Raw genomic sequence first — 24,449 nt, forward strand, 5'->3', positions numbered from 1 at the left:
AGAAGTAGACAGACAGAGACTGAGATTTAGATACAAAGTTTTTGGCTTTTTTTTTTTTTAATTTTTGAGACTCACGTTTTGATTTTTGTTAATGGTCTCCTGAGTCATTTTGTTCCATAGTAGTCCTCAGTAAGGGTTCACAAAAACAGCGTTTTCGGTGTTCTTGAATTTTCCAAACAGTTTGTGGCATTTACTCTTGCAAGTCTGTTTGGCTGTAAAATCTTTGGCCTATATTTTCTTTCCTTGAAGAAGTTTGATATATATAACGCTTTTGTCTTTTGGCCTGCAGCATGGAGGTTGGGAAGTCTGATGACAATACATTTTTGTTTCTACTTGTAAGACCTTTGTTCACCTGTCTTAATTATTTATTTATAACCTGGAGGCCCAAAGGATCGTTGTGTTGTTGTTGTTGTTGTTTTCTTTTTCTTCAAACTCCAACTAGTTTACTTGGTGTTGGTTTTTCCACATTGGTATTTTTGAATACATGGTGCCATTTTAATATAATATTTCAGGTTTTGTTTGGTTTTTATCTGTTTTTTTTTTTTTTTTAATTTCAAGTGAATTTCTTATTGTTTTAACTTTTTTCTGTTTCATTGATTTGGTTTTCTTCTCTGGGAACCACTGCTGTTTACGTTTTGGACCTACTTTCCCTCTCTTCTCTGTCCCTTTATTTCAAATCTTCTTTTCTCTTTTCTTTTCTTTTCTTTTCTTTTCTTTTCTTTTCTTTTTTTTCTTTCTGATATATAACATTTTCTTCATTTTTACCTCCTGTTTCTGTGAAGCCATGATCTGTTCTGTTTGTGTTCATGTTCCTGCTAGTTTGTTTTCTGTTTTTGAAATGATGAAAAATTATCTTCTGAGTACTATCACTTTGAGTCCTTCTAATTTTATTTTATTTTATTTTTTTTTTAATTTTTTTTTTTTCAACGTTTATTTATTTTTGGGACAGAGAGAGACAGAGCATGAACAGGGGAGGGGCAGAGAGAGAGGGAGACACAGAATCGGAAACAGGCTCCAGGCTCTGAGCCATCAGCTCAGAGTCCGACGCGGGGCTCGAACTCACGGACCGCGAGATCGTGACCTGGCTGAAGTCGGACGCTTAACCGACTGCGCCACCCAGGCGCCCCTCTAATTTTAATGTATGCTGTTCTTTTATATCTTCTGTGGTTTTCTTAATTTCTTTCAGCATGTTTTTTGAAAATTGGGCCACAGCTCTGTTTAGTGGGCCTGTCTTTCTGGCAGGTTTTCTTTGTCCGTAAAGTGGTTCAGCTCTTTCTTTCTCTGCTTAATAACCTTGTATGGGTTCCAGCCCTAGTGGGTTCTAGTGCTGTCCTTTCCTCTTGCTCTTTTTTAAACATTTGTTTTCATGGACTTTAAGGAAAGAGAGAGTTCAGAACATGTTTAGGTTTATAGCTTTGAGCTTCTCCTTCTGAACTGCAAAAAAATACAGTCTTTCTTTTTGAGATCTTCTGGCTGTGTTCCCCTCCCACTGCTGGACCCTCTCGCTCCTTTACGTCTCCTGTAGTTTGCAGATCAGTTGGATTTTACTTTAGCAGGTTTGTCCTGGAAGAAGATTTTAGCGGATAGTTTTTAAGAGTCTGGGGAGCCTAAACCGCTTCGGCCCCTTCAGACCTATTACAACGCTTTCACCTCACTTGTGAATCTGGGCCCAAATTGCTTTCTTCTCACTGAAGTCCTCAATGGAAGCAGTGAGCTTTCTATCGAATGGTCCCTGGTGACTGTGGAATTTGCCTCTTTAGGCCCATCAGACACCCTGGTAATCCCCTGGGTTTCCCCTGCACAAGTGCTGATCCTGCAGGGTCCGGAACAGGTCATTTCTCCCCATCTCTTCTACTTTGGACTTCATGGCAATACCTCATCACCAAGTTGTATTGGACGTGTGTCTTGTTGTCCTAGTTTTGTCTGTTCTTATGGGGGATCTAAGGGAAATCAAAATTCTGCTGCCACCACTGTCTTTCCAGAATTCCTGTTATTATGTTGACTGCCTAACTGGTCAACAGTTAGAAATGACTGGTCATTTCGACTGCCTAAAATGACAATTTCATATGGTTTAACCTAATGTATAGCTCTGTGTTTAGGTTTTAGTACGTTTGGAGTGTTTCCAAATATGTATGTTCAAAACATATTTTTATACTTACACTAATACATACTTTGGTTTCTCATATCAGGCAAGAATTTCTAAACAGCCACATAATTAAAAAAATGGTTAATTGTGACAGCATGAGGTCTAGTTATAGAGGGAGGTAAGGAGGTAATTTTTCAATTTTCTAGAACATTAGATTATCCATTATTGTCCAACTGTTTCAGCTGCTGCCTTTTTTATGTATTAAATTATGGATAATTAGATATGTTTCTCTGCTGATCTGTTTACAGTACTTTTCTGTTTTACATAAAGTAGTTTCATTAGTAAGGTCTGCCATTGTGTGGGGCAATTCTTCCCATTAATTCTTTAAAAAACATTTTTTTTTATTAAAAAAAAATTTTTTAACGTTTATTCGTTAATGAGAGATAGAGACATAGCATGAGGAGGGGAAGGGCAGAGAGAGGGGGAGACACAGAATCCGAAGCAGGCTCTGGGACCTGAGCTGTCAGCACAAAGCCCGACGTGGGGCTCGAACTCACAAAGCGTGAGATCATGACCTGAGCTGAAGTCAGATGCTTCACCAACTGAGCCACCCAGGTGCCCCGTTCCCATTAATTCTTTAAAAAAAATTTCTGGGCTGCTTTTTTTTTTGTACATTACTTTCTTCCACATGAGTTTTATTGAATGAGTTTATTAATCCACACAAAAGGTCAGTGAGATTATGATTTGTAATTACATTGCATTTTTATTGATGTCTGTGTACGATGGAGTCAGCCCAGTTTGCCTGAATTGATCACAGATTTTATACCATATTTAACCCTGTATTTCTCACTGGAGGTAGTAATAAATGAAGGAAATAATAACAAATAGTGCCATTCTTGCACTTTATTGCCCCTTTCCAGGTTTTTTTTTTCTCATATGTTTTTTTTTTTTTTTTTTTTAAATTCAAATACTCCTTTCTAGAACTTGCATTATAGTCTTTAACCGAGTTATCATCCTGGAGTTGTATCTGCCTGTGTAGATTCTGCTAATTTCATGGCTTCTCACTTCCTTGGGTATTTTGTCTTAGGATCTTTATTTGGATTTAATTTTCATTTGATTAGACCTTACTATACTTCCTCAGGGTTTTTTTTAGTGAAGATAAAGGAATTGTACTTAGAGTTCTTCCTTATCTAAATAGGTTTCTTCTTTCTTCACGTTAGCGGTATCTTGACTGTGCAAACAGCCCTCTCCATCTCCTGTTCTTTCTGCACTCATGTGATTCTTACGTTAAGCTCCTAGATCTGACTCCCGTGTCTCTATTTTTCACCCAAAATTTCTGTTTCTTTTTCTTTTGCTCTTTGTTACAGCGATAATTTCTGTAGTTACTGCCTAAGTTATTAATTTTTATCACATTCATTCTGTTCTTACTGCCTTTATTGAATTTATTATAGAAGTCTTGGTTTGTTAAATTGTTTTTCCAGAGGACTGCAATGAGATCTTGCAGTAGAGTATTTTATGGTTCTCTCTGTTTCCTACATGAAATCAGTGTCAGCTGTTCTGATTCTTCACCTTGGTTTCCTTAAAGTTGCCACTTCCTCTTCAGTGCTCAGTAGTTTTTTAACGCCTGCTCCTCCTTGGACAGGGATTGACCCGCCATTCACCACCAGGAGGAACACGTTTTCCCAGCAGCTGTGTGGGTCTGGCCGTTGAGTCTCCCAGGCGGTGTTCTCTTGCACTGTGGACAAGTAGGGATTGTTCTCTTTCCCAGCGAGCTTGCAGCATGTGGGTAAACGGACTGGGACGCTAGGGAATGCCAAAAGAATTCTTTAGGATTTTATCATAGAAAGTTTGCGGAATTTCATAGAGCTTTACATCAGCCTTTGATCTGGTACCACTCTCTGCACCGGAGAAAAACAAGCATTTATATTGCCTAAAGCTTTTAAACAGACATGTCTTAACCCTAACCACGTTTCTCACATTTTAAAAATGATGCACTATTTTAAATACTCTGGCCTGTTACAGAAAACTAAAGCATGTGTTAATTTAAAGGCAGAAATCTGTGTTGAGCATGAAAGGATATGAGCAGAGGAGACGAGTTAAGAGTTCAGTAAAGGACAGGGAACGTAGATACGAATGACATTGAGGCAGAATAGTTCTAATTGGTGATGTTTTAAATTGAAGAGAAATTGAGGTTTTCAAATTTTGTTGGCCTCTGTTTTGTCAATAAAAGGAGAAATGAAGGTCTTTGGATCTGATTGGTCAGGGTGATGTTGCCAGAAGTTTAAGAACGGTGGGGAAGCTCCAAACTCCCTGTTTTATGAGGAACAGCATAAGGCATTGGATGGAGTAACTGTAAGAAAGGGGAGTGACACTGAGATTCCCAGGGGTATCAAATAACATTTGAGTGGGACCAGCCAGGTCAAGTTCAGAAATTTTTTATATAGCTCGGGAGAGCAACGGACAGAGGAATTGGTAGAATCAGCTAGTTTTTATGTTTATGTAAATGGATCCCTGGTAATCTTTCTCAGATTTTAATAATTTCTGGTTTTCTCAGTCTAGAGATAGTTGTGGATAGTACTGTATCTAACCCTAAAAGTAAAGTGTTGTAATCAGTTTAAGTATGATGATAAAATTTGTGATGAAAATGATGAACTTGGTAGTTTTTCCACTATGCTTTTTTGTTAAAAATGTCATAGTTTGGTATTAGTTCTTGTTAGGATTTTCTGTTACTTTTAGAACTGCTTGGGTCTATGTTAAACATGTTGAATTCTTCTAAAGATCATCTTACCTGTACAATTGTGATTTTTGTAGGTTTGCCAGCAAATTATAGGGAATAATAGTTACAACCGCAACCATAGCACCTCCTTTTGTATGCTCTTGTAACTTTTGTTGAATTTTTGTTCTAGTTTTCCGAATTTCCAGACCCCATGTGGGGTTCAGATTATGTGCAGTTATCCAGGACGCCATGTTCCTCGGAGCAGAAATGCAGCACTGTGTCGTGGGATGAACTCCAGTCCATGGACTTGCCCTCATTCGAACCTGCCTTCCTGGTCCTCTGTCGAGTCCTTCTGAATGTCATACATGAGTGTCTGAAGTTAAGATTGGAGCAGAGGCCTGCTGGAGAACCGTCTCTCTTGAGTATTAAGCAGGTCTGTTTCCAAGGCTGATTAAAAAAAGTTAGCAATTATTATGCTATTCTACAGGCTTATAGTCTTTATTTTGAGGATTTTTTAAAATTGTTGCAAATAGCGAAAAATGAGTGCATGTTGGTGTTGTTAAGCTGCTCTTTTTAGGGTAATTTCAGACGTTCTTTGAATTTCAAACGTTCTTTGAGTCCTCAAAGAGAAGACTGTGGTTCGCCTTCCTGCCATCACTTTCTTGTTCCGGAAGGATATAGAAGGATGGTGGTGGAATGGCGTAGCCTCCCAACATTAGCCGTTGAAGGCTGGGAGCTTAAAATTCACTCAGGAGAAGTAGTTTAAGTTCCTTACACTTATTTTCTTGTCCGAGTGAAGCTACCTGCAAACAGATCATTCATTGTCTTTAGAGTGTGCAGCTGGGAGATGTTTGGACTCTTTGCTCGTGTAGACAGTTGCATGGTTTAAATAGTAATGACAGCTTCTGCTTTCTTGTTTTTTATCAATTTTGGATGGGATTTTCTAGGGAGTTTGATACTCCACAGGTGACAGGAAGGGCTGGAAGCAGTTGTATCTAGCACGGTGAATGCTGGTGAGTGTTTGTATTCGTACTTTATGGTATTAACCATACGGATATCCACTATACAAGATAAATAATTCCAATTGGGGGAGGAGGGAAGGTATGTTTTTGTCAACTGTGCTTGTCTGTCCCCTGGGGATGGAAGGGGGATGATGGGATGGCACCTGGGGACAAGCACAGGTCATCGGATAGGCACAGAATTGGACTTGACTTTGGTGGTGTGGCTCCGAGAAGGCATGACTCATTGTTGTTGCCGCTTGGGTTCCTGGGTTCCTGGGTTCCTGGGTTCCTGGGTTCCTGGGTTCCTGCCCAGCACCGGCCAGAGAGTGTTCTTCTCTCCCTCGCTCTGCTGCTCACTGCCCGCTGTGGCCGTGGCCGTGCCTCTCACTTGTCCGCCTGTTGCAGTGGTAATTTAGCAGGCTTTAGCAGGCCTGGGTATATACTGACTTCCTTTCTCACAAAACGAATATTCAGGAATATAACCTGGTAAAAACAAGGCAGAGTTTACTTTTTGCTAGTGGGGCTCTTATGAAGATGAAACGGTAGTTTATGTTAAAATGTTTTTAAAAATAAAAAAACAAAACTTAGATGAATGTAGTATTGCTAGAATCCAAATAAAACAAGTTTTGGCTTAGATCATTCCAAGATTCGGTTATAAGCACCTAAGTGACATCTTTAACCGAGAAATGTACATCTGAACAGAACAGCTTTTAGCAGATGTCGCTCTAGCCGTGGCTCCCTGATAGTGAGTAATTACTTTTAGAACCGTTTGAAGGGGAATTTATGTGTAGAAAGGCAATCTGTACTAATTTTGGAATATTTGACAAGTACAGAAAATGATGCAGACAAAATGAGAATTATCCTATGATCCTGCCCCTCAGAGCAGACCACTGTAACTATTTCGGTGTATTTGTGTCCACCTGTTCATCCCACACATGCAAGTAAAAGAAAAGGAGATGAGTTTTTACCCTTAAATATTGTTCAAAAAAAGATTTCAGCTGGCTAAAGCAGTGCTCTGCTATCTAGGTACATCGTATTTATGGAATCCCCGTTGCTTTAAGCAATACTGTGATAATCTAGCGAGATGCCGTGATGGAAGGGCTGGAGGGCCAGTGACGTCATCCCGTCTCCCTCCCTCCTGTCCTGCTGCCTCCTGGGCCTAGTGTGTGGGGTCACTCATCTGTTTGTTTAGTTTTGTTTTCCCTTGACCTCTATTTTCATCAGATTGATCTTAGGTTTGATTTTTGTGATCATTAGAGGCTTCTGATAGTAAAGGCCACAAATCACGTAGTTACTGTACTAAATTACCGCAAAGATTGTCATGCCCTGTGGTATGTAGGTGTATTTGAATCTTTACTATGTTTTTGGTTAAAAATAAGCAGTTTCATTAGGAGAGTTTTCTATCCATTGTCTTCTATGATGCAAAATCGTAGAAAAATAGACCTTACTGTGTGGGATGTCTCTTCTGTATAACTTTATTTGTAGGGGAACGTATTGTCACAAATCGGCGTTTGCCTGTCTGGTACTCTCTCTGTGTATTCGTGCTGTAATAGTAAATACTTATTTTCGGTTTTTTGTTCCTAATCAAGACTGCTAAGATATGTATATGAACGGAGCTGATAAAGAATTGGAAACACTTTAGGACTTGGAGACTTCTTGAGGATTTAGGTGGGAGGTGTGTGGGCTGACAGATGGCGCGGCCCTGGCGTGCGACGTCACAGAAGGTGTGTGTGCTCCCGCAGCTGGTGAGGGAGTGTAAGGAGGTGCTGAAGGGCGGCCTTCTGATGAAGCAGTACTACCAGTTCATGCTGCACGAGGTTCTGGACGACCTGGAGAAGACCGACTGCAACATCGATGCCTTCGAGGAGGACCTGCACAAAATGCTGATGGTGAGACCCAGTGGGGAGTTTCTCAGCTGCAGGGGGGGGGGGGAGAGGGAGGGAGAGGGAGAGGGAGGGGGCAGCCTTTAACCTGATTCTTTTCGTCTAGTATTGGATTACGTTTGTGTCTCCTAAATCCACGTTTTAAAAAACGCTCAAGGGATTTTGCGTTAGAATTTTTGACGAAGCTTACCCTATTTTGTTAACTGTAAGACTCTTCATCTTAGAGCAGAACGGCCCAGAAATGGAGTCATAGTCTGGTCCTGTTTTATTGAGCCATCTGTCCTCAGCTGATCTGCAACGCGTGGCTGGTGCTACGACTGAGAAGACAGTAGTGACAGTTAGAGGCTCCTAGTCTGGCTGGGCCCTGGGCGTGAGCGCTAGGTGCCTGGGCGGGATTCTGAAATGCGGTGGCCACTTGGAGACGGGTCACCTAAATTAGCTTGGGGACGTGTGGGAGCCAGAGTTTGCTGAGGAACCGGGCCCATTTGAGGAATTACAATGGGATTTGGCAGGAGCAGACCTGCCCAGAGGAGCTCCCCAGTCCTTACACCACGTGAGTTGTGCGCACGCACACACGTTGTAACCCCTGTCCTGTTGCTCCGATTATTTGCTCCTGGTGGACGTATCCTTTTACCTTAGGTGCCCGTTTTTTGTTTTGTTTTGTTTTGTTTTGTTTTGTTTTGTTTTGTTTTTTTTCAACGTTTATTTATTTTTGGGACAGAGAGAGACAGAGCATGAATGGGGGAGGGGCAGAGAGAGAGGGAGACACAGAATCGGAAACAGGCTCCAGGCTCTGAGCCATCAGCCCAGAGCCCCACGCGGGGCTCGAACTCACGGACCGCGAGATCGTGACCTGGCTGAAGTCGGACGCTCAACCGACTGCGCCACCCAGGCGCCCCCTTAGGTGCCCGTTTAAGACTTACTTGCAAGGTTTGCTTTTCTCTGGAAGCTTTAGCTGACAATTTCAGTCTTTAACGTGCCTCTGTCGACACCTTCTCTGAACTCTACACAGTCATGGTTAGAGCTGTGCGGTGAAATATGCAATGATACACCATTTCTCTGCTCTCAGGTTTCCCAGACTACTGAAAGCGTCATCAGCCAGCGGCTGTAGCCTGGAGTTACTTTGTCTTCCGTGATGTCTGGTAGAGGACAGTGTGTAGCCAGTACCTGTTGGATGGGGCGTATGCACAGATGATTCTGTAACCTGGCAGGTTGATGAAGCAATACAAGAATGACCATGCTTGTGGGTATATTATTTGGGGAAGGTTTCCAAGACATATTTTGCATGCCGTTTCGCTGTGTCCTGTGTCAGGGTGGCTGCAGCACCTCCAGGTACCACCCCCACTTTCTAGGCTAGAAGAAAAGAGAAGGGCAGAAGGGGAAAAGTGCCCTTGCCAGCTAAGTCCAGAGCAGCGAACGCTCTCCTGGAAGCCACACCCACCACATTTCCTCTGCATCGTATTGATCAAACCTATGGCGTGGCCTCTTGACCGTGGCAGAGGCTGGGGATTCAAATGTTTAGCTTTCCAGTTGCTACAGCAGAAGGTTAGAAAGGGGGTGCCTGGGTGGCTCAGTCGGTTGAGCGTCCGACTTCGGCTCAGGTCATGGTCTCGTGGTCTGTGTGTTTGAGCCCCGCGTCAGGCTCTGTGCTGACAGCTCGGAGCCTGGAGCCTGCTTTGGATTCTGTGTCTCCCTCTCTCTGCCCATCCCCTGCTAGCGCTCTGTCTCTCTCTGTCTCTCTCTCTCTCTCTCTGTCAAAAATAAATAAACATTAAAAAAAATAAAAAAAGAAAGAAGAAGGTGGCTAGGAGGGGGACTTATAATATCTGGTGCATTACAAGAAAGAATTTTGAGTTTGAAATTATTTCTTAATTGGGGTGAATGCATAAAAGACCAGAGTGTGTAACCTGGCTACATTTTGAAATACAGTGTATTTCTTAGGTCAGAAAAGTCTTTATCATTGAAAAGTCATGATAAAAAAACAAATGCAAATTATTTTTTCTCTTTCTCTCAATGGATGGTTAAACCAGGAGTTTAAAAAGACAAAAAGCTTCCCAAACTGTCTTTGGTGGTCTCACAAAGGCACACACAGCAAGCACCCTTATCAGTGCGGTCACTGAGGCAGGAAGGGTAAGAGGCAGGTGGGCAGGGTGTGCCCTCGGGCCATTCAGTGTCGGAGTCCAGAGTCCTCGGTGTGCCTGTGGGATATCTGAAGGCCAGGTGAAGGGAATACCCAAATTCGCAGCAGCTCCTCAGAGCTCTGAGTACTTAGGACTTTGTTTTGGTTTTGCTACAATGATCTGTGTGAGACAAGATCTCCCTTAGTTTCATCTCCATGACTTCACAGATGAAGAGCTGGAAGTTATCAGAGGTTTTAAACGTGTGCCCGACGTGCGCTCAGTGGCTAATGGCACGGGCCTGTTTTGACATCTGGGGGAACCCAAACACAGTCGGTGTGTTCGTTAGAAAGGAAGGAGGGAATGGTCTTTGGATGGCCAGTTGCATCATGTTTGCCACACAGCCTCCTCTTGAAACTCAAAAACAGCCAAAGGAATGGCGAGTAAAGAAAAAAACTCCGTGTTCAGCAAAGGAGAAAATTTGGCACACTGTTCTCCTCTCCTTGCCTGACCAAAAGACCGTTACGGTTATTTGCCTTGAAGTTTGGACTAACGTGAGGGTAGATGCAAGCTCTGAGTATCTCACAGCCCGTCCAGGGATCCGTTGGAGCGGTGGTGTGTGGGGGTGTGAGCGGTCCAGGGAGAGGCTGGAGGGGTCCCCGCGGGGGGCTTGCCGGTGGCCTGTCCGCAAGACAGAGGAGGAGCAGGCACGCTTGTGTTGTCCGAACGTATCCCGCTGCTGAGGAGGGTGACGGGAGGCAGTGGTGAGCAGGCCGTGATGCAGAACGTCGGTGACTTTGGGGGCTTTACTCTGCGTTTCGTCATCGTCCTGACACGGAAAACTGAAGCACTCATGCGAGCAGGTCCAGGGACGTGACTTGGTGAGCGTTTGCTTGAGGCAGCAAACCAGACTGAAGCTCTAAACCGTCTCAGCTCATTTCTCTGGCCCTGGCCTTAGAAGTAACCAAAGCAGTGACCATGATAGAGATGGAGGAACGTGTGATGGATCTAAGGAAGCCACAGAGAAAGAACTTACAAGGAATGAAAATGCGATAATGAGGAGCAAGACGTGGCAGTTGTAGAAGACGCAGGAGGGAGAGGGGAGACGTGTGCAGCCGGTGTTCCCGCTGGGGTGCCGCTTGCACCCCGATAGTGAACACTGTGGGTCCAGTGAGAGCTCTTAAATAGAACTTACTGGAGGCCATTTGAAAGCCTTGGGGATTGACTTTGTGGAGGGAGACAGATGAACAAAATGATGCACGTATGAGAGGAGAGGGAACTCGATACTGTGAGCTTCCGCAGATGCCATGAGGAGGCGGGTCTCGAAACACAAGCGTTGAGATTGGGAGGACGCTTGGCTCGGCCGCTGCTAGGAGGAGATGTCACATGGCCGTGTGTGTGTTTGGGGTGGAGAAGGTGAGGGATCCTGTATCTAAAGACTTCTTTTCGTTAGGAGGGCTGAGATAGATCATCTGCTGAGAAGGGCTGAGGGTGGGCATTGGCAGTCTGAGGAAAATGGAGGGGTTTCAAAGTGCGGTCGTAGAGAGAAGGAAAACGGGTCGAGTGGAGATGGAAGTATTGTGCGCACCACGTGGTCGGGATCGCGATGTGTAGAGCAGGGGCTCCTCCCTGTCCCGCGACCCTCACGACCCTCAGCTTCTTGAGTGAGGGTGTGGGGCGCGGACTTGTTGGGCTCACTGTGCTTTGGGGATCTGGCAGGTGAGCTGAAGAGGGAGGGGTGGCAGGGTGGGGGGTGGCCGGGGTGTGGAGAGCTGACCGTGTGGGCTCTAAGCCAAAAAAGGAGGAGAGGGAGTGAAGGAAGGGAGTAGCGAACTGGAGGAGGAAGAGAAACCCATGGACTGGAGTTCACGTAAGGTTTCAATACGAGAATGGTCATGGTGGTGGTAGTTGAACAGAAAACTGGAATGAGGAGAGGAGGTTTTAGAATCAGGCGTTTGGATGGGTGATCTGAGGCCTGGAGATACTCTGTACTGACAAGATCTGGGATGAAACATAATGTGGTGGCTGAGTCTGGGATGGAGAGAAGACTGTTGGACACCAGAGAGGGACAGGATGACAGCAGTCGGAAATCTGTAGGTGACCGTATGAACAAAGGGTTCACGAGGATGCCAACTGCTTCCGGCCCTTGGGTATGCGGTCACACGGGCGCCCCGTGACGGGGCTGTAAGGGAGAGGCGCACTCCTTGGGAGACGGCCGGGCATGAGCGAAGCCGGGGAGAAGAGCAGCACCCCGAGAAGCCAGAGGAGGTCCTGGCCTCGTGTTTAAGAGTTTGTGTCATTTGGACGAGATGGTGGTAGACCCACAAATGGTAGGGTCCACATACCCCGACAGCTGTGTTCATAACAGACCCCAGACTGCAGATTCACACCCCACAGGCTGGCTGGGGGAGCCCAGGGGCATCCAAAGACACAACAGAAGACGGTTTTCTGAAATCAAGACCTGAAATTTACCTCCCGAAAGTTAGTACCGGATTTCAGAAAACATTCGCTCTAGTGAACACGAAGATGTAGCCTGGGGAAGTCACTGAGATCCGATACTGGGTGTAGAATCCCATACATATCCGGGCAGAGAAAAAGCAAGGCCCCTCAGGGCGTGAGGAGAGCGGGGACAGCGGGAGACGAGGCTGGCATCAGGTTACTTTGTTCGAACAACACGCAACGGCAGACAGTAGTCCGGGAGCAATGCCTGAAACATTCTGAAGCGGAGAACGTGTAATTCAGGCATTTTATACTCAGTCAAGTTGTCCTTTCAGTAGGAGAACCCACAGACAGTGAGTTTTTCTAATCTAATAATTGTGAACCTGTCTTGAGAAAAGCTAATTGACAGTAAAACCCTGGGAAGCAGCAGATACATCAAAATAAGGATGTAGGGATGGGAGAGCTGTTGCATAGGATTTGTGGTGGACATAAACCCCATTTCAGAAGACCTGGGTATTTTGATTAGATACCATAACTTATATATCACACATCTTGAAAAAAAACCGTGTCATAAAAATCCGGGGGTCAGGAAGGGATGGTGGCGAAAAGTGTGCTCTTTTCCTCTCAACACAGAAGATACTGTCTAAAGTTAAATTAGGTGATTCAACAAGTAAAGATCCCAACCTCTTAAAGGAATAATCTCATAATATATTAATAATGAAATTTTCTGGGTATTATTATCTTGGTTTTTGTTTGTGTGTTTTTTTTTTACTTCTGTGTACATTGTGAACATTTTATTTTCTTGGTAATTTGAGGGGATTATAAATAATGTGTTAAATTGCCAAGGAGTTGAGTTGCACAGTTTAAGAGAAGTGCCCATTCAGACCTCGGTGATGCAATGAAGGATCTTGCTTCTCGCAGGGCTGCGTGCCTCAACGTCCCCTCCACTTTGCCCTTCTCATGTGTGGCTTTCAGGTCAGCAGAGGTGAACGTTGTGAGCTGCTGAGTTCTGTTCTCAACTGTCTCCCTTTATGTTTCTTTATTTAAGGTGTATTTTGATTACATGAGAAGCTGGATCCAAATGCTACAGCAGTTACCTCAGGCATCCCATAGTTTAAAAAATCTGTTAGAAGAAGAATGGAATTTCACCAAAGAAATAACCCATTACATCCGGGGAGGAGAAGCACAGGCCGGCAAACTTTTCTGGTAGGACCCTTGTGCTCCTGAGCGCGCCCGCCCATTCGCGCCCCCCGCCCCCCGCCCCGTTCTCTGCGACATGTGTACCTGCTCAGTTACATGAAGGTGACAAGCAGTCACACGTGCGCATGTGCCTCTCTCCCGAGTTTTGTTGTCCTGGGAGCCAGGCTGCTCAGCGAGGGGTGTCTGGGGACATTTGGCACCTTCCAGAAACAGTTTTGCTTGTAGTGACTGGGCGGTGCTCCTGATTAGAGGCCGGTGACACTGCTGAACATCCTGCAGTGCACGGGACAGCCCCCAAACCACAAATTCTCCCCCCAAAATGCCAGTTGAGAAGTTGAGGAACCCCTGCCTTAGCGGAAACGCTCTGGGGCCCCTGAAGGGCGGCTCAGACTGGAGGCCCCGGGTGTCCCAGCCTCGGCGGGGCGCTGGGAACCTCGGGCGTGTGTCTCACCCACGTCCCTTCTCCAGGAGCTGAGTGCCCAAGGTGGCGTCCCCGCCGCTGGCCCCTCGGCTCTCGACTCAGCTGCTGGGGGTCAGTGCTGCCCCCTCTCGCCCCATCAGCCATTTCATTTCCTCTGTCCCCTCGTAGAAGTCCTCGTGTGCACAGCCCAGCTTCCCCTCCGTCGTGTGGGTCGTGAGGACCGCAGCTCTCCCGGGTTCCCCTCCAGCCTCACAGGGCATCACTGTCAGCCCCCCCACCCCCATCTGTGTCCCATGCGCAGGGCCTCAGAATCCCTCTCCTGCCCTGACCGTCCTCTCTCCCTGGATTGTGAGTGAGCGGCTCACTCTTTCTCCGACCTCCCCGGCCCTTCGGGCCCTGCCTTCCTGTTCCGGTTGGTTCCAGAACCAGTCAGCCTTCTCACAAAGTGCGCTCACGGCCCTTTTCAGCATCTCGCCTTCTCTTAATGTGCAGTAATTCTGCTTTGCCTGTAATTTCTTCTGTTTGCCTTTTCTGTTTCCAGGCTGTCGGGCTTTGTCAAACAAATTTTTTTTAAGAGGTTACTGTTCATTTGTGCCACACATTCATGTTACGTAATTTCCCCCCAGCCTCATTTCCTCCTGTCGGTTTTTTGTTTTTATCTGTTGCTCGTCCTTCGCTGTCTGCACGCGGCAGTGTCTGACCTTCACCTTCCTGTGCCTTCTTCTGAGCAGTTCCCGACTGAGGGCCTGCCGCCGCGGGCCGGGCTAGTTCTGGATGCACACGGCAGCCGTCTCCTTCCTGGGCTGTTCCTCCCAGGTTCCATCAGTCTCGGAGCCATCCCTGAGTCCTGTCTTTGTCTCGCACACTACCCCTGAGCCTGTCGCCGGTCCCTGCAGGATTCATCCGCAGTCTGACCTCTGCACACCCCTCCACGTGGGCACTCCTCCCAGGCTGTCGTGTCTTGCTCGAATGACTGCAGGCGCTCTCCAAGGAGACTCTCTGTTTTAGCTCTTCACCCCGTTGGTTTATTCTCAACACCACAGCCAGAATGATCTTGTTAAAGTGCACATCAGACCATTTTCTCCTCCGTTGCAAAGACTCCAGTGGCTTCCCTTCTTCCTCAGTAAAAGTGAGAGCTCCTGAACACGGCCCGTAAGGCTGGACACAGTCTGACTTTTCACTGACTCTCTGTCACCCTTCTCTGTCCCCTTCTCCAGGCCTTACCAGACAGCCACCTTGGCCTCTTTATTGTTTTTCCCGGACAGGGCATGCTCGTGCCTCCGGCCCTTTGCACTTGGTGGTTCATCTAGTTGAACTGCTCTTCCCCCGTTATTTTCATGACCCATCTTCCGCTTCCTTTAGGTCTTTGTCTAAATTTTAGACAAAGTTTTAGACAAAGTTTTCCCTTCTCCATATTTAAGATGGAAATTCCTACCCACAAGTTCTTCTTGGTTTCCTTTCCTCTTGTTTGTCTCCATAGCACTTAACGGAACTGCTCCATATTTTCCTTTTTTATTTTATTTCTTGGTTTTTCCTCTATTCACTGGAGTGGTTCTTACCGGTTCCGTTCACTGCTTACTACGTAACAGATACTCAGTGCTTGTCGAGCAAACCCTTTGTGGGTATCCTCCTCCGCTGCTGTTCTGAAAGCGGGTCTGTAATCAGGTCCCTTTCCCACTCAGTTTCTTTGAAGGCTGACCTCTCTGCCCAGTAACTGAAGGTGGGGCACTCGGCAGGACGTGCAAAGCCTTTCGCAGCCTGGCCGCAGCTCGCGTTCTGGGTCTCGCTCCTTTCAGATTGTGCAATTTCTTTTTGCAGCCAGACCTCTTGCTTAACACGTCTTCATGCCTTTCGATCGTATTCATTGTTCTTCCTGGACTTTTCTTCCCCTCCTCCATTCCCTTGCTGCTAGCCTCTCTTCTCACTGCTCTCTCCTTTGTACCCCTGTGTCGCACGCAGCTGGATGTGGTCTCCGTCCTCTGCAAGTCCCCTGGCGCTTCCCTGTGCCGCGTCGGCCACTGTTTGTATGCTTACCCGCTCTCTTTTACCAGATAGACGCTCCTCTCTGAACGTAGAGGCCGGTAAACTGCTGTTGAGTCTTTACTTCACTCATTTAGATAGTTTTATACACTCGGGCTTACACTTTTCCCTAGTGTGTGGACTGTGTACTCCGCGAGGGCCATCAGCTGTGTGGAGTGTTTCGTGTTGATGGACCAGGCGAAGCTAATTATCAGGGAAATTTGTAGAAACAGTTGCGTTTAAGGAATTCACTTTGTTTTTTTATGCCGTCATTTAGTTTATAAAGCTTTTAAAAAATATCTGGTCACAGATATATATTTAAGTAGAAAATTACATTTGTGTAGTAATTACCTAGCTGCTCTGAATATGATTTAAAATTTTAAGGTTTATGATAAAACCGTGATAATAGAACGAAGACAGATACATGCCATAGTTGAGATTTCCCCTTTCTCACATTAATCAGGATTTTATAGTACAAGAAAATTCTCACTATTGTTGATTCCCAAACTATTAAAACAGCTGGACTTTCAGCTTCTCATTCTAGAATTAGGAAGAACGAGGACAGTTTTTCTTCTTTGGTTTACTTTTGTACTTTTGTTCCCTTAGTGACATCGCAGGGATGCTGCTGAAGTCGACAGGAAGTTTTTTAGAGTTTGGCTTACAGGAGAGCTGTGCCGAGTTCTGGACCAGCGCCGACGACAGCAACGCTTCAGACGAAATAAGGTTGTGCCTCATTCCCTTCCCCTCCCCTTCCTTATTTCCCGGACTCCTGCTCTTGGTGATGAGTCTGAAATGCACCTTGTTCAAACCGAACTGTTGGACTGTAGGGATTTCCAGAGTAGATCTGAAGATTTCTGGTTGTGACCGTCTTATCTTTCCTTGTCCTCTCTTAGTTAGAATTTTCTGTGGCGTTTTCTTTGAAGGTGAATTTAGAATTTAGTGGCCTAATGAAAATAGTGTCTTTTGAGAAAGGGAGAAAGAGTGCAAGTTGACTAAAAATGAGTAGAGAGCCTTCATCCCTGTGTCCTGGAATGTCTCTAATCACATCATTATGCTTCTTTCTGTCAGTCCATTAATACATTTAACACATTGTCATTGTTTTTATGCATAGCTTATTCCTTCTGTTGAACTTGAAGCTTAAGTACGTGAAACCATGGCTTACGCATCTATTGCATTTCCTCCAATTCCGTGAGACGGTATCGAGGTTGCACCATGTCAAATTGCTCTTTCTGTGGCACGTAGATCAGCCGCGTAGCTGTTTTGTGGCCAGTGATTAGCGATATCCTAGGATTCAAGCTTAGGAGATGCTCAAGGGAAATGACTTCTCTAGAGCTGAAATGTGTTTCTCTCACCATCCAAAATTTGATGAGAAGCACATTTTGGGTTTCAGAATCCCTGGGAGGTCCTCATGCTAGAGTTAAAGAAAGAAGCGTTCACCCAGATTCTTACCTGGGAAAGTACGGATAGCTGAGAATTGGAAGGAGTCAGTCTGTAGAAGGTCCTGCAGGTTTGGGAGGTAACACGGTGGATTCAGAATAAACAGGGAGTCGGAGATGCAAGGTGGTGAACTAGAGAAGGGCTCTTAGGATGCCCTGGTTCTTTATTGGCGGTGGATCTAAAAAGCGGGCTCGTGCGCTGGTGTGCTGGGTCTGGCTCGGGCTGGCTCGTGCTGGCTCATCCTGGCTCCGGGGAGCCGAAGTACGATCATGTACACCTCTGTCCCCCAGCCGTCGCTCAGTGCCGTCACGCTGGTAGCTCGCAGTCAGCCGTGAGGGGCGTATTTATGCCACAGAAATCACCAGACGCCATGAAGACAGGAACTTGAGGGGGGCCGGTTGTTAACCATTTACCAGCCCACCACTGTGTATGTTCCTTTTCAGAAAGATTCTGCACTGGGAGTCAACTTTTAGGAATTTTATCTCAAACTCCAAGAAATTATTATAATCAAATCTTTAGAAAATTGAGCTTACTGTTATTTGAAGGTTACTGTATGTGCCTTACTTATGCAAAGAATACAAGTACCTTCTAGAAAACTGCAAGAGAGCGAGCTTCTGAGTATTTCAGACACATTCTCAGTAACTGCTTGCTCCCACGTGTCCGGTTCTCAGTCTTTGCTAATGTGGTTTGGGACTTGCTCCTCTTTGTTGCGGTTTCCTGACACAGTGTCACGGGCTCTAACTGGGTGGCGCTGACTTTGCAGGAGGTCTGTCATAGAGATTAGTCGGGCGCTGAAGGAGCTCTTCCACGAAGCCAGAGAAAGAGCCTCCAAGGCCCTCGGATTTGCCAAAATGTTGAGAAAGGTGAGTTAACAATCCTGATTGTTGAAAATGTTTCCTTTACCTACTTCTCTTCCTTCCTTCCTTCCTTCTTTCCTTCCTTCCTTCCTTCTTTCCTTCCTTCCTTCCTTCCTTCCTTCCTTCCTTCCTTCCTTCCTTCCTTCCTTCCTTCTTTTTAAAAGCTAACCCTAAAGAAGTTTCTTTGTAACTGTGATCCTAGGACCTGGAAATAGCAGCAGAATTTGTACTTTCAGCCCCAGTCAGAGACCTTCTGGATGTTCTAAAATCAAAGCAGTATGTTAAGGTAAATATTTAAAATGCTGTAACTGGAATATTTTGCCTTTCCTGTTTTTCTCTAAAATGGACAGACTTTATCTTAATGGTCCAGATGGTAAATATTTTAGGCTTTGCTGGCGTATTGATCCCAGTAAAAAGACTTTCTCATAATTTCTCAATGAAATAATTAGAAAAACAAAGTTTTTCATATGTATTGACTTGCTTTAAGAAGGAAGATAAAGTTGAGGTGGCTCAGTCAGTTGAGCGTCTGACTTCGGCTCAGGTCATGGGCCTTAACGGTTTGTGAGTTTGAGCCTCACGTCAGGCTCTGCGCTGACAGCTTGGAGCCTGGAGCCTGCTTGGCAATCTGTGTCTCCCTCTCTCTCTGCCCCTCCACAGCTTGTGCTGTCTCTGACTTCCTCAAAAAAATGAATAAACGTTAGGGGCACCTGGGTGGCTCAGTCATTTAAGCATCCTGCTTCAAGCTCAGGTTGCAGTCTTGTGGTTTGTGAGTTCAAGCCCCGTGTCGGGCTCTGTGCTGACAGCTCAGAGCCTGGAGCCTGCTTCAGATTCTGTGTCTCCGTGTCTCTCTGCCTCTCCCCTGCTCGTGCTCTCTTTCTCTCAAAAATAAATAAACATTAAAAAAAGTTTTTAAAATAAATGTTAAAAAAATTTAAAAAAAGAATGCAGATAAAGTCATCAAATATTCATTCATACTATTTGTTAAAATTAGCTACACATACGTCTAAAATAATGTGTGTACAATAATAATGTAAAATGACAAAATAATTATTTTAAGTGTTTTTTTTATGTTTTACCCTGCATTTCCTGAAACAATTTAGACTTTTTATAGGAACGTTTGCCATCAGTGGACCCCCTTTTTGAGTCACCATCTTTACTCCCATTTAAGTTGTTGGACATTTAGTATTGACAGACTCTGTGTTATGGTCTTATTACTGGAAATTTTATCCCAGGCCCACAGTTTTATCCCACCTGCATTTATGTGTGATTTGCACAACAATATCACATGCGTGTTCCTTATTAAAATGATCTTTAAAAGGCTTTTTATGATGCCCCCACCAAGAATGATTAATGAATCCGTTATTAGCATGTTTTGCCTTACTTTCTGTAAGCATCTCAAAGTAGCGCTGGTTGAGGTTGTTGGAGGCCAACATTCCTCCCCTGGAGGGTATTTTTGTGCTTATACTAAAAATACGGCGGTGGGAGGGTGCTCTGTGAGTGGCTTCACCAGGCCTCTCGGGCACAGTGCTCCCGTGCTGTCCTCCCTGCCGCCTGCAGCGTGGCCCTGGATGCCCTGAGGTGCCTTCTGCGCCTTCCCCACACAGGCCGGTCCTTTTCTGTTTTTTGTTTTGGTTTCTTTTTTAAATAACATTTCTATGTGGGACATTCCCTAATTTAAGATTCTGGGTCATTTCTTTTGCAGGTACAGATTCCCGGCTTGGAAAACTTGCAGGTGTTTGTCCCAGACACCCTCGCTGAGAAGAGCATTATTCTTCAGTTGCTCAATGCAGCTGCGGGAAAGGACTGCTCCAAAGAGTCCGATGACGTCCTGATTGACGCGTACCTACTGCTCACCAAGCACGGCGACCGCGCCCGGGATGCCGACGATGGCTGGGCCGCGTGGGAGGCGCAGCCCGTCAAAGTCGTGCCGCAGGTGGAGACCGTCGATACCCTGAGAAGCATGCAGGTGTGTGTCAGTCGCGGCTCCCGCACCCGCTGCTCCCCACCCCCCACCCGAGGCAGCACTGGGTGCCTCAAATACCTTTAGAGAAAGCGAATGACCGGCTCCCGAGTGATTGGTTTAACTGCCACAGGAGTCTCACGTGTAGACTTCCCCCAAAATGGACCTCGATGTTTTCATAGTTTTGTAGCACGACTTGTACCAGCATATTCCTTCAAATTGTGTATGTTAAATTATACTGGAATATTTGGAGTATTTTACTTATGTCCTTACCTAGTTGAGCCATGATCTGTGTACTCGCACTCTCACAGGAGTTCTCTCGCCCGTTCAGAAGTTCTGCTTCTTCGTGTATTCTGCTTGACTTGCTGTTAGCTTCCATTTTTGTGGTGAAGCTTTTTACCTACCTCCCCGACAGGAAGGGTTTCAACCCCAGGAGGGTTGAAATAACTCATTAATTACAACCTGGAAGAAACCCTCGCATGCCCTCTGCATTCAGCCTGGCCAAAGTTGAGCGCACGGCTGTCTCTTCTCCACACAACCTGCTCTCTTGCTCGTGTTCTCTGTCTCTGTGAGTGCTGCTGTGTCCACTCAGGTGTTTAACGCAGAGTGTGACCGTATAAACTCGTCCTTCTACCCCCCGGTTAGTCACCAGCCCTAGCACACCCGAAGCATCTCCAGCACGTGACGCTTTCTGTGCCGTCCGGAGCCACCACCACAGTTTGATTCTGTCATCCTGGGACTGGACTGCTGCACTGTCACACTTCCAGCCACACCTTCCCTCTCCCCAAGTCTGTGTTTGTTTGGGTACTTTCAGAATGACCTTCATAACACGCGGCTATGATCACATCACACCTCTATGCGAAATACTGCAGTGACTCACTGTCACTGAAAGAAAAAGCTAAAGAAGTCTCAATTAGTTGTTTGTTTCATGGAAAGCCACTCAGGTCACTTTCTTTTATTCCTGCATTTTCCAGCGTTATGTACTGCTCCAGCACATGTACACACACACACACACACACACACACACACACACACGCACACACACACACAGACTGCTGCAGGAGTATTGAGTTACTTGTGGTTCTAGGCTGTTCAAGGCATCGTGCCCACACAGTTCCGTGGGATTCTTCACTATTGTGTGGAAGACTTTAGACGTAGGGCCCACTGCCAGGTGTAGCTCTGCTTGAAAACTGCTTTCTGATCCGGTGGTTCCTGGCCTGGTAGCTCTGTGAGGTTGACATTGTTTTTGGACGAGGGGTTCACCTGGAATGGGAAACTGTTAAGTGGGTCTGTTTTTAAGCCCGGTGCTTGATTTTCCTCCCAGGTGGATAATCTTTTACTAGTTGTCATGCAGTCTGCCCATCTCACAATTCAGAGGAAGGCCTTCCAGCAGTCCATCGAGGGACTCATGACTCTGCACCAGGAGCAGACATCCAGTCAGCCGCTCATCGCCAAGGCTTTGCAGCAGCTAAAGGTATTTCCGTGCCGCCCCAACCTTAGCTGCCGCCTCTCCCTCCCCTGCCGCCTCTCTCTCCCGCCCCCACTGCCTCTCCCTCCCCTGCCTCCCCCTGCCTCGTCTCCCTCACCTGCCACCTCTACCTCGGCTATTTGACTGATGTTCCGTGGTAATGCTGTGGAAGAGTCCGGGTGTGACAATGTAATGCCACGCGGGGAATCTGAAGTCCGACATTGTCCTCTCCGTTCTCCCTCTTCACAATACACATTTTCCCACACTTCAACTAAAAATTTCCCACATCTTTCTTGGAGCCGTAGAACGTTGGGATTGGTCAGGATAGAAGTCTGAACAGTTACGTGATTTCTTAATGGCACGTGGTGGGTTAGCAGCCAAGTTGATACTGGAATTTAGGTCTCTTTATTTCTAATCGAGCTTCCTTTCTTCTTTAGCAATTACCATTATTTGCTAGAGGTACTCCAGATCAGTAATGTGTAATCTAAAAGAAGCCTTGTTTATACCTTGCTTTAGCAGATACTTCAGCCAAATGAAATACAGCAGAGAAAGCAGTTGTAGACAGGCGGCAGGCCTTCCACGTCCAGGGCAAGCCAGAGCCTCACCTTCTCCCAGGATTTCCTGTTTTCACCACTTCTGCCTTGTACCCCAGTCATCAGCCGTGGCCTGATCCACACTGTTCCACAGGCCATCAGTTATGCCTTCTTAGTCACATCAGGGCTTGACTGCTTGAAGAAGCAGCACTTCTTGAAATCAGAAGTAGTTTGGTAAACATTTGTTTTTCTTCTGTCGGTCTGATTTGTCTTATTTACCTGGAAACACATTCTCTCATCGATTGCCTTCCCACTCCAGTAGCAGGGCAAGAGACTTTGTCTTTGAGTCCATGAACTCTGGAGAGTGTAAAATTATATAAGATAGTGATGATTCTTGAGCCTAAGGGATTTATGGCCTTCAGGACCTGAACTGCCACACTGAAGTCCTGAGGAGGGAGATATTAGAACCTCGTAGCATCTGGGAATTGCCACCACAGAGGCATTTCAGCTTGTAGGATTACCGAAGATACAAACTGGGAAGGAACATTGCTCTGGATCAGGGGAACCGGAGTGCTCACCACATATCAAATAGTCTGATTTGGCTGGATCTTGGTGGACACAGTGGAAAGTTGGGGGAGATAAAGCTGGTAAAATTAGATGGACAGAAGTCAGGCTGTTGAGAGATTTTGGATTTTATTTTTTTCTAGGCCTCAGGGAGTCGTTGAAGATTTAGGAAGAGCATTTTGAAGCAGTATGTAGGGGGAGCGCCCGGTGGAGACCATGTGTACATGCCTGCGTTTCAGGGGTGGGGTGGGGGTCCAGCTTGGAGCGGCTGTCATCCTGCCTGCGGAGACAATGAAGTGCCAGCGGGGACAGGGCTCTTCAGCTTCAGCAGTATTCACATTTTTGGTCAAGAATTCTTTGTTTTGGGGCAGTTGCCCGTTTTGTAGGATATTTAGCAGCATCTCTGGTTTCTACACACTAGATACCAATAGATTTCACACCCCATCTCCCCAAATTGTGACAACCAAAATAGACATTGCCAGTGTCCCCTTGGCACAAGGCGGGTGAAATCAGCCCTAGCTGAGAACCCCCAGGCTGCTAGCAAGTAGCAGCAGGGAGATGAGAACGACAATACAGGGTGCGCGTGTTGGACTGAAACCACACTTACACTTCAGCAACCGCCCCGGGGGGGGAAAAGCAGCTGGTGGTTGATGTGCAAAATATGAAGAGGAAAGCGTCTGTTCAGAGACCACATAGTAATTAGGCATTCTCTTTAAGTTTATTTATTTAGAGTGAGAGAGAGAGCAGTGGAGGGGCAGAGACAGAGAGGGAGAGACAAAGAATCCCCAGCAGGCTCCACACCATCAATGAAGAGCCTGACGTGGGGCTCAGACTCACAAACCCTGAGATCATGACCTGAGCCAAAACCAAGAGTCTTGACGCTTAACTGACTGAGCCACCCAGGCGCCCCTAGACATTATCGTTTTAAATGGATTTATTTTTCCTCTTGGATTTCATAAGCTGTTAAAGAAGACCTAATACAAATGCTGAATACAAACATGAAAATAAGTAAATAAATATCCTTTATTTTTGAATAACTAGAATAAATACGGCTAAAATATATTGCAGTGGTAAACGTCTGTGATGACGAAAGGAGTCTTCCTCTAAAAATGCAGTAGGTATTAGGTGATTGCTTGGTTTGTATTCATTATGCTTTGGGCCTCTTTAGAATGACGCGCTAGAGCTTTGCAACAGAATAAGCAATGCCATCGACCGAGTGGACCACATGTTCACTTCTGAATTTGATGCGGAGGTTGACGAATCTGAGTCTGTTACGCTGCAGCAGTACTACCGCGAGGCGATGATTCAGGGGTACAACTTTGGTTTCGAGGTAGGTACAGAGTAAGAGGAGAAGCACAGTGTAGCTTTGCAGTTGCTCCGTAACGCACTCACGTCAGACTATTGATGGTAATCACGGCTTCGTCAGGCACGACTCATCGTACGCTGCTGAGTATCAGAAATGCTGGTTTCCTTTTAGACTGGCCAGTCGTTGCCCAGTTCTTATTTTGTGCTAACAGCTTTCTGCATTCAAAACCTTCTATGAGATGGTTACTATCATGAAAGTACGTCTGTAATTTCAACTTACGAATAAAACATCGTGAAGCCGCACTTTAAGATATTATATTATCTGTAACTTTTTATGCTCTTGAAAATGTGTAAATTTTAATAAGACTTTGCTTTTTGTTTTTAGAAAAATGACATTTTAAACAGACATGGCATTTGTAGCGTTGAGATAGTTGTATAATCGT

At 45.7% G+C, this 24,449-nt stretch overlaps 1 protein-coding gene across 10 annotated transcripts in view; it reads left to right on the forward strand.

The window, feature by feature from the left end:
- MAP3K4 (mitogen-activated protein kinase kinase kinase 4) overlaps positions 1–24,449 on the forward strand; it is a 114,842-nt gene that overhangs the window by 65,986 nt on the left and 24,407 nt on the right. For all 10 annotated transcript variants that reach the window (XR_006717703.1, XR_006717704.1, XM_045500211.1 and 7 more), the window contains exons 4-12: positions 4,993–5,235; positions 7,546–7,692; positions 13,291–13,448; positions 16,489–16,605; positions 18,083–18,182; positions 18,379–18,462; positions 19,879–20,142; positions 21,461–21,610; positions 23,870–24,031. Coding sequence is in view for 8 of the 10 variants with exons in the window: in XM_045500211.1 (XP_045356167.1) it covers positions 4,993–5,235; positions 7,546–7,692; positions 13,291–13,448; positions 16,489–16,605; positions 18,083–18,182; positions 18,379–18,462; positions 19,879–20,142; positions 21,461–21,610; positions 23,870–24,031 (1,425 nt within the window). In the remaining 2 variants the exon portion in view is untranslated. The remainder of the gene's footprint in view (positions 1–4,992; positions 5,236–7,545; positions 7,693–13,290; positions 13,449–16,488; positions 16,606–18,082; positions 18,183–18,378; positions 18,463–19,878; positions 20,143–21,460; positions 21,611–23,869; positions 24,032–24,449) is intronic.

This window comes from Leopardus geoffroyi, chromosome B2, assembly GCF_018350155.1.
Source record: "Leopardus geoffroyi isolate Oge1 chromosome B2, O.geoffroyi_Oge1_pat1.0, whole genome shotgun sequence".
In the NCBI taxonomy this organism is placed as follows: domain Eukaryota; kingdom Metazoa; phylum Chordata; class Mammalia; order Carnivora; family Felidae; genus Leopardus; species Leopardus geoffroyi.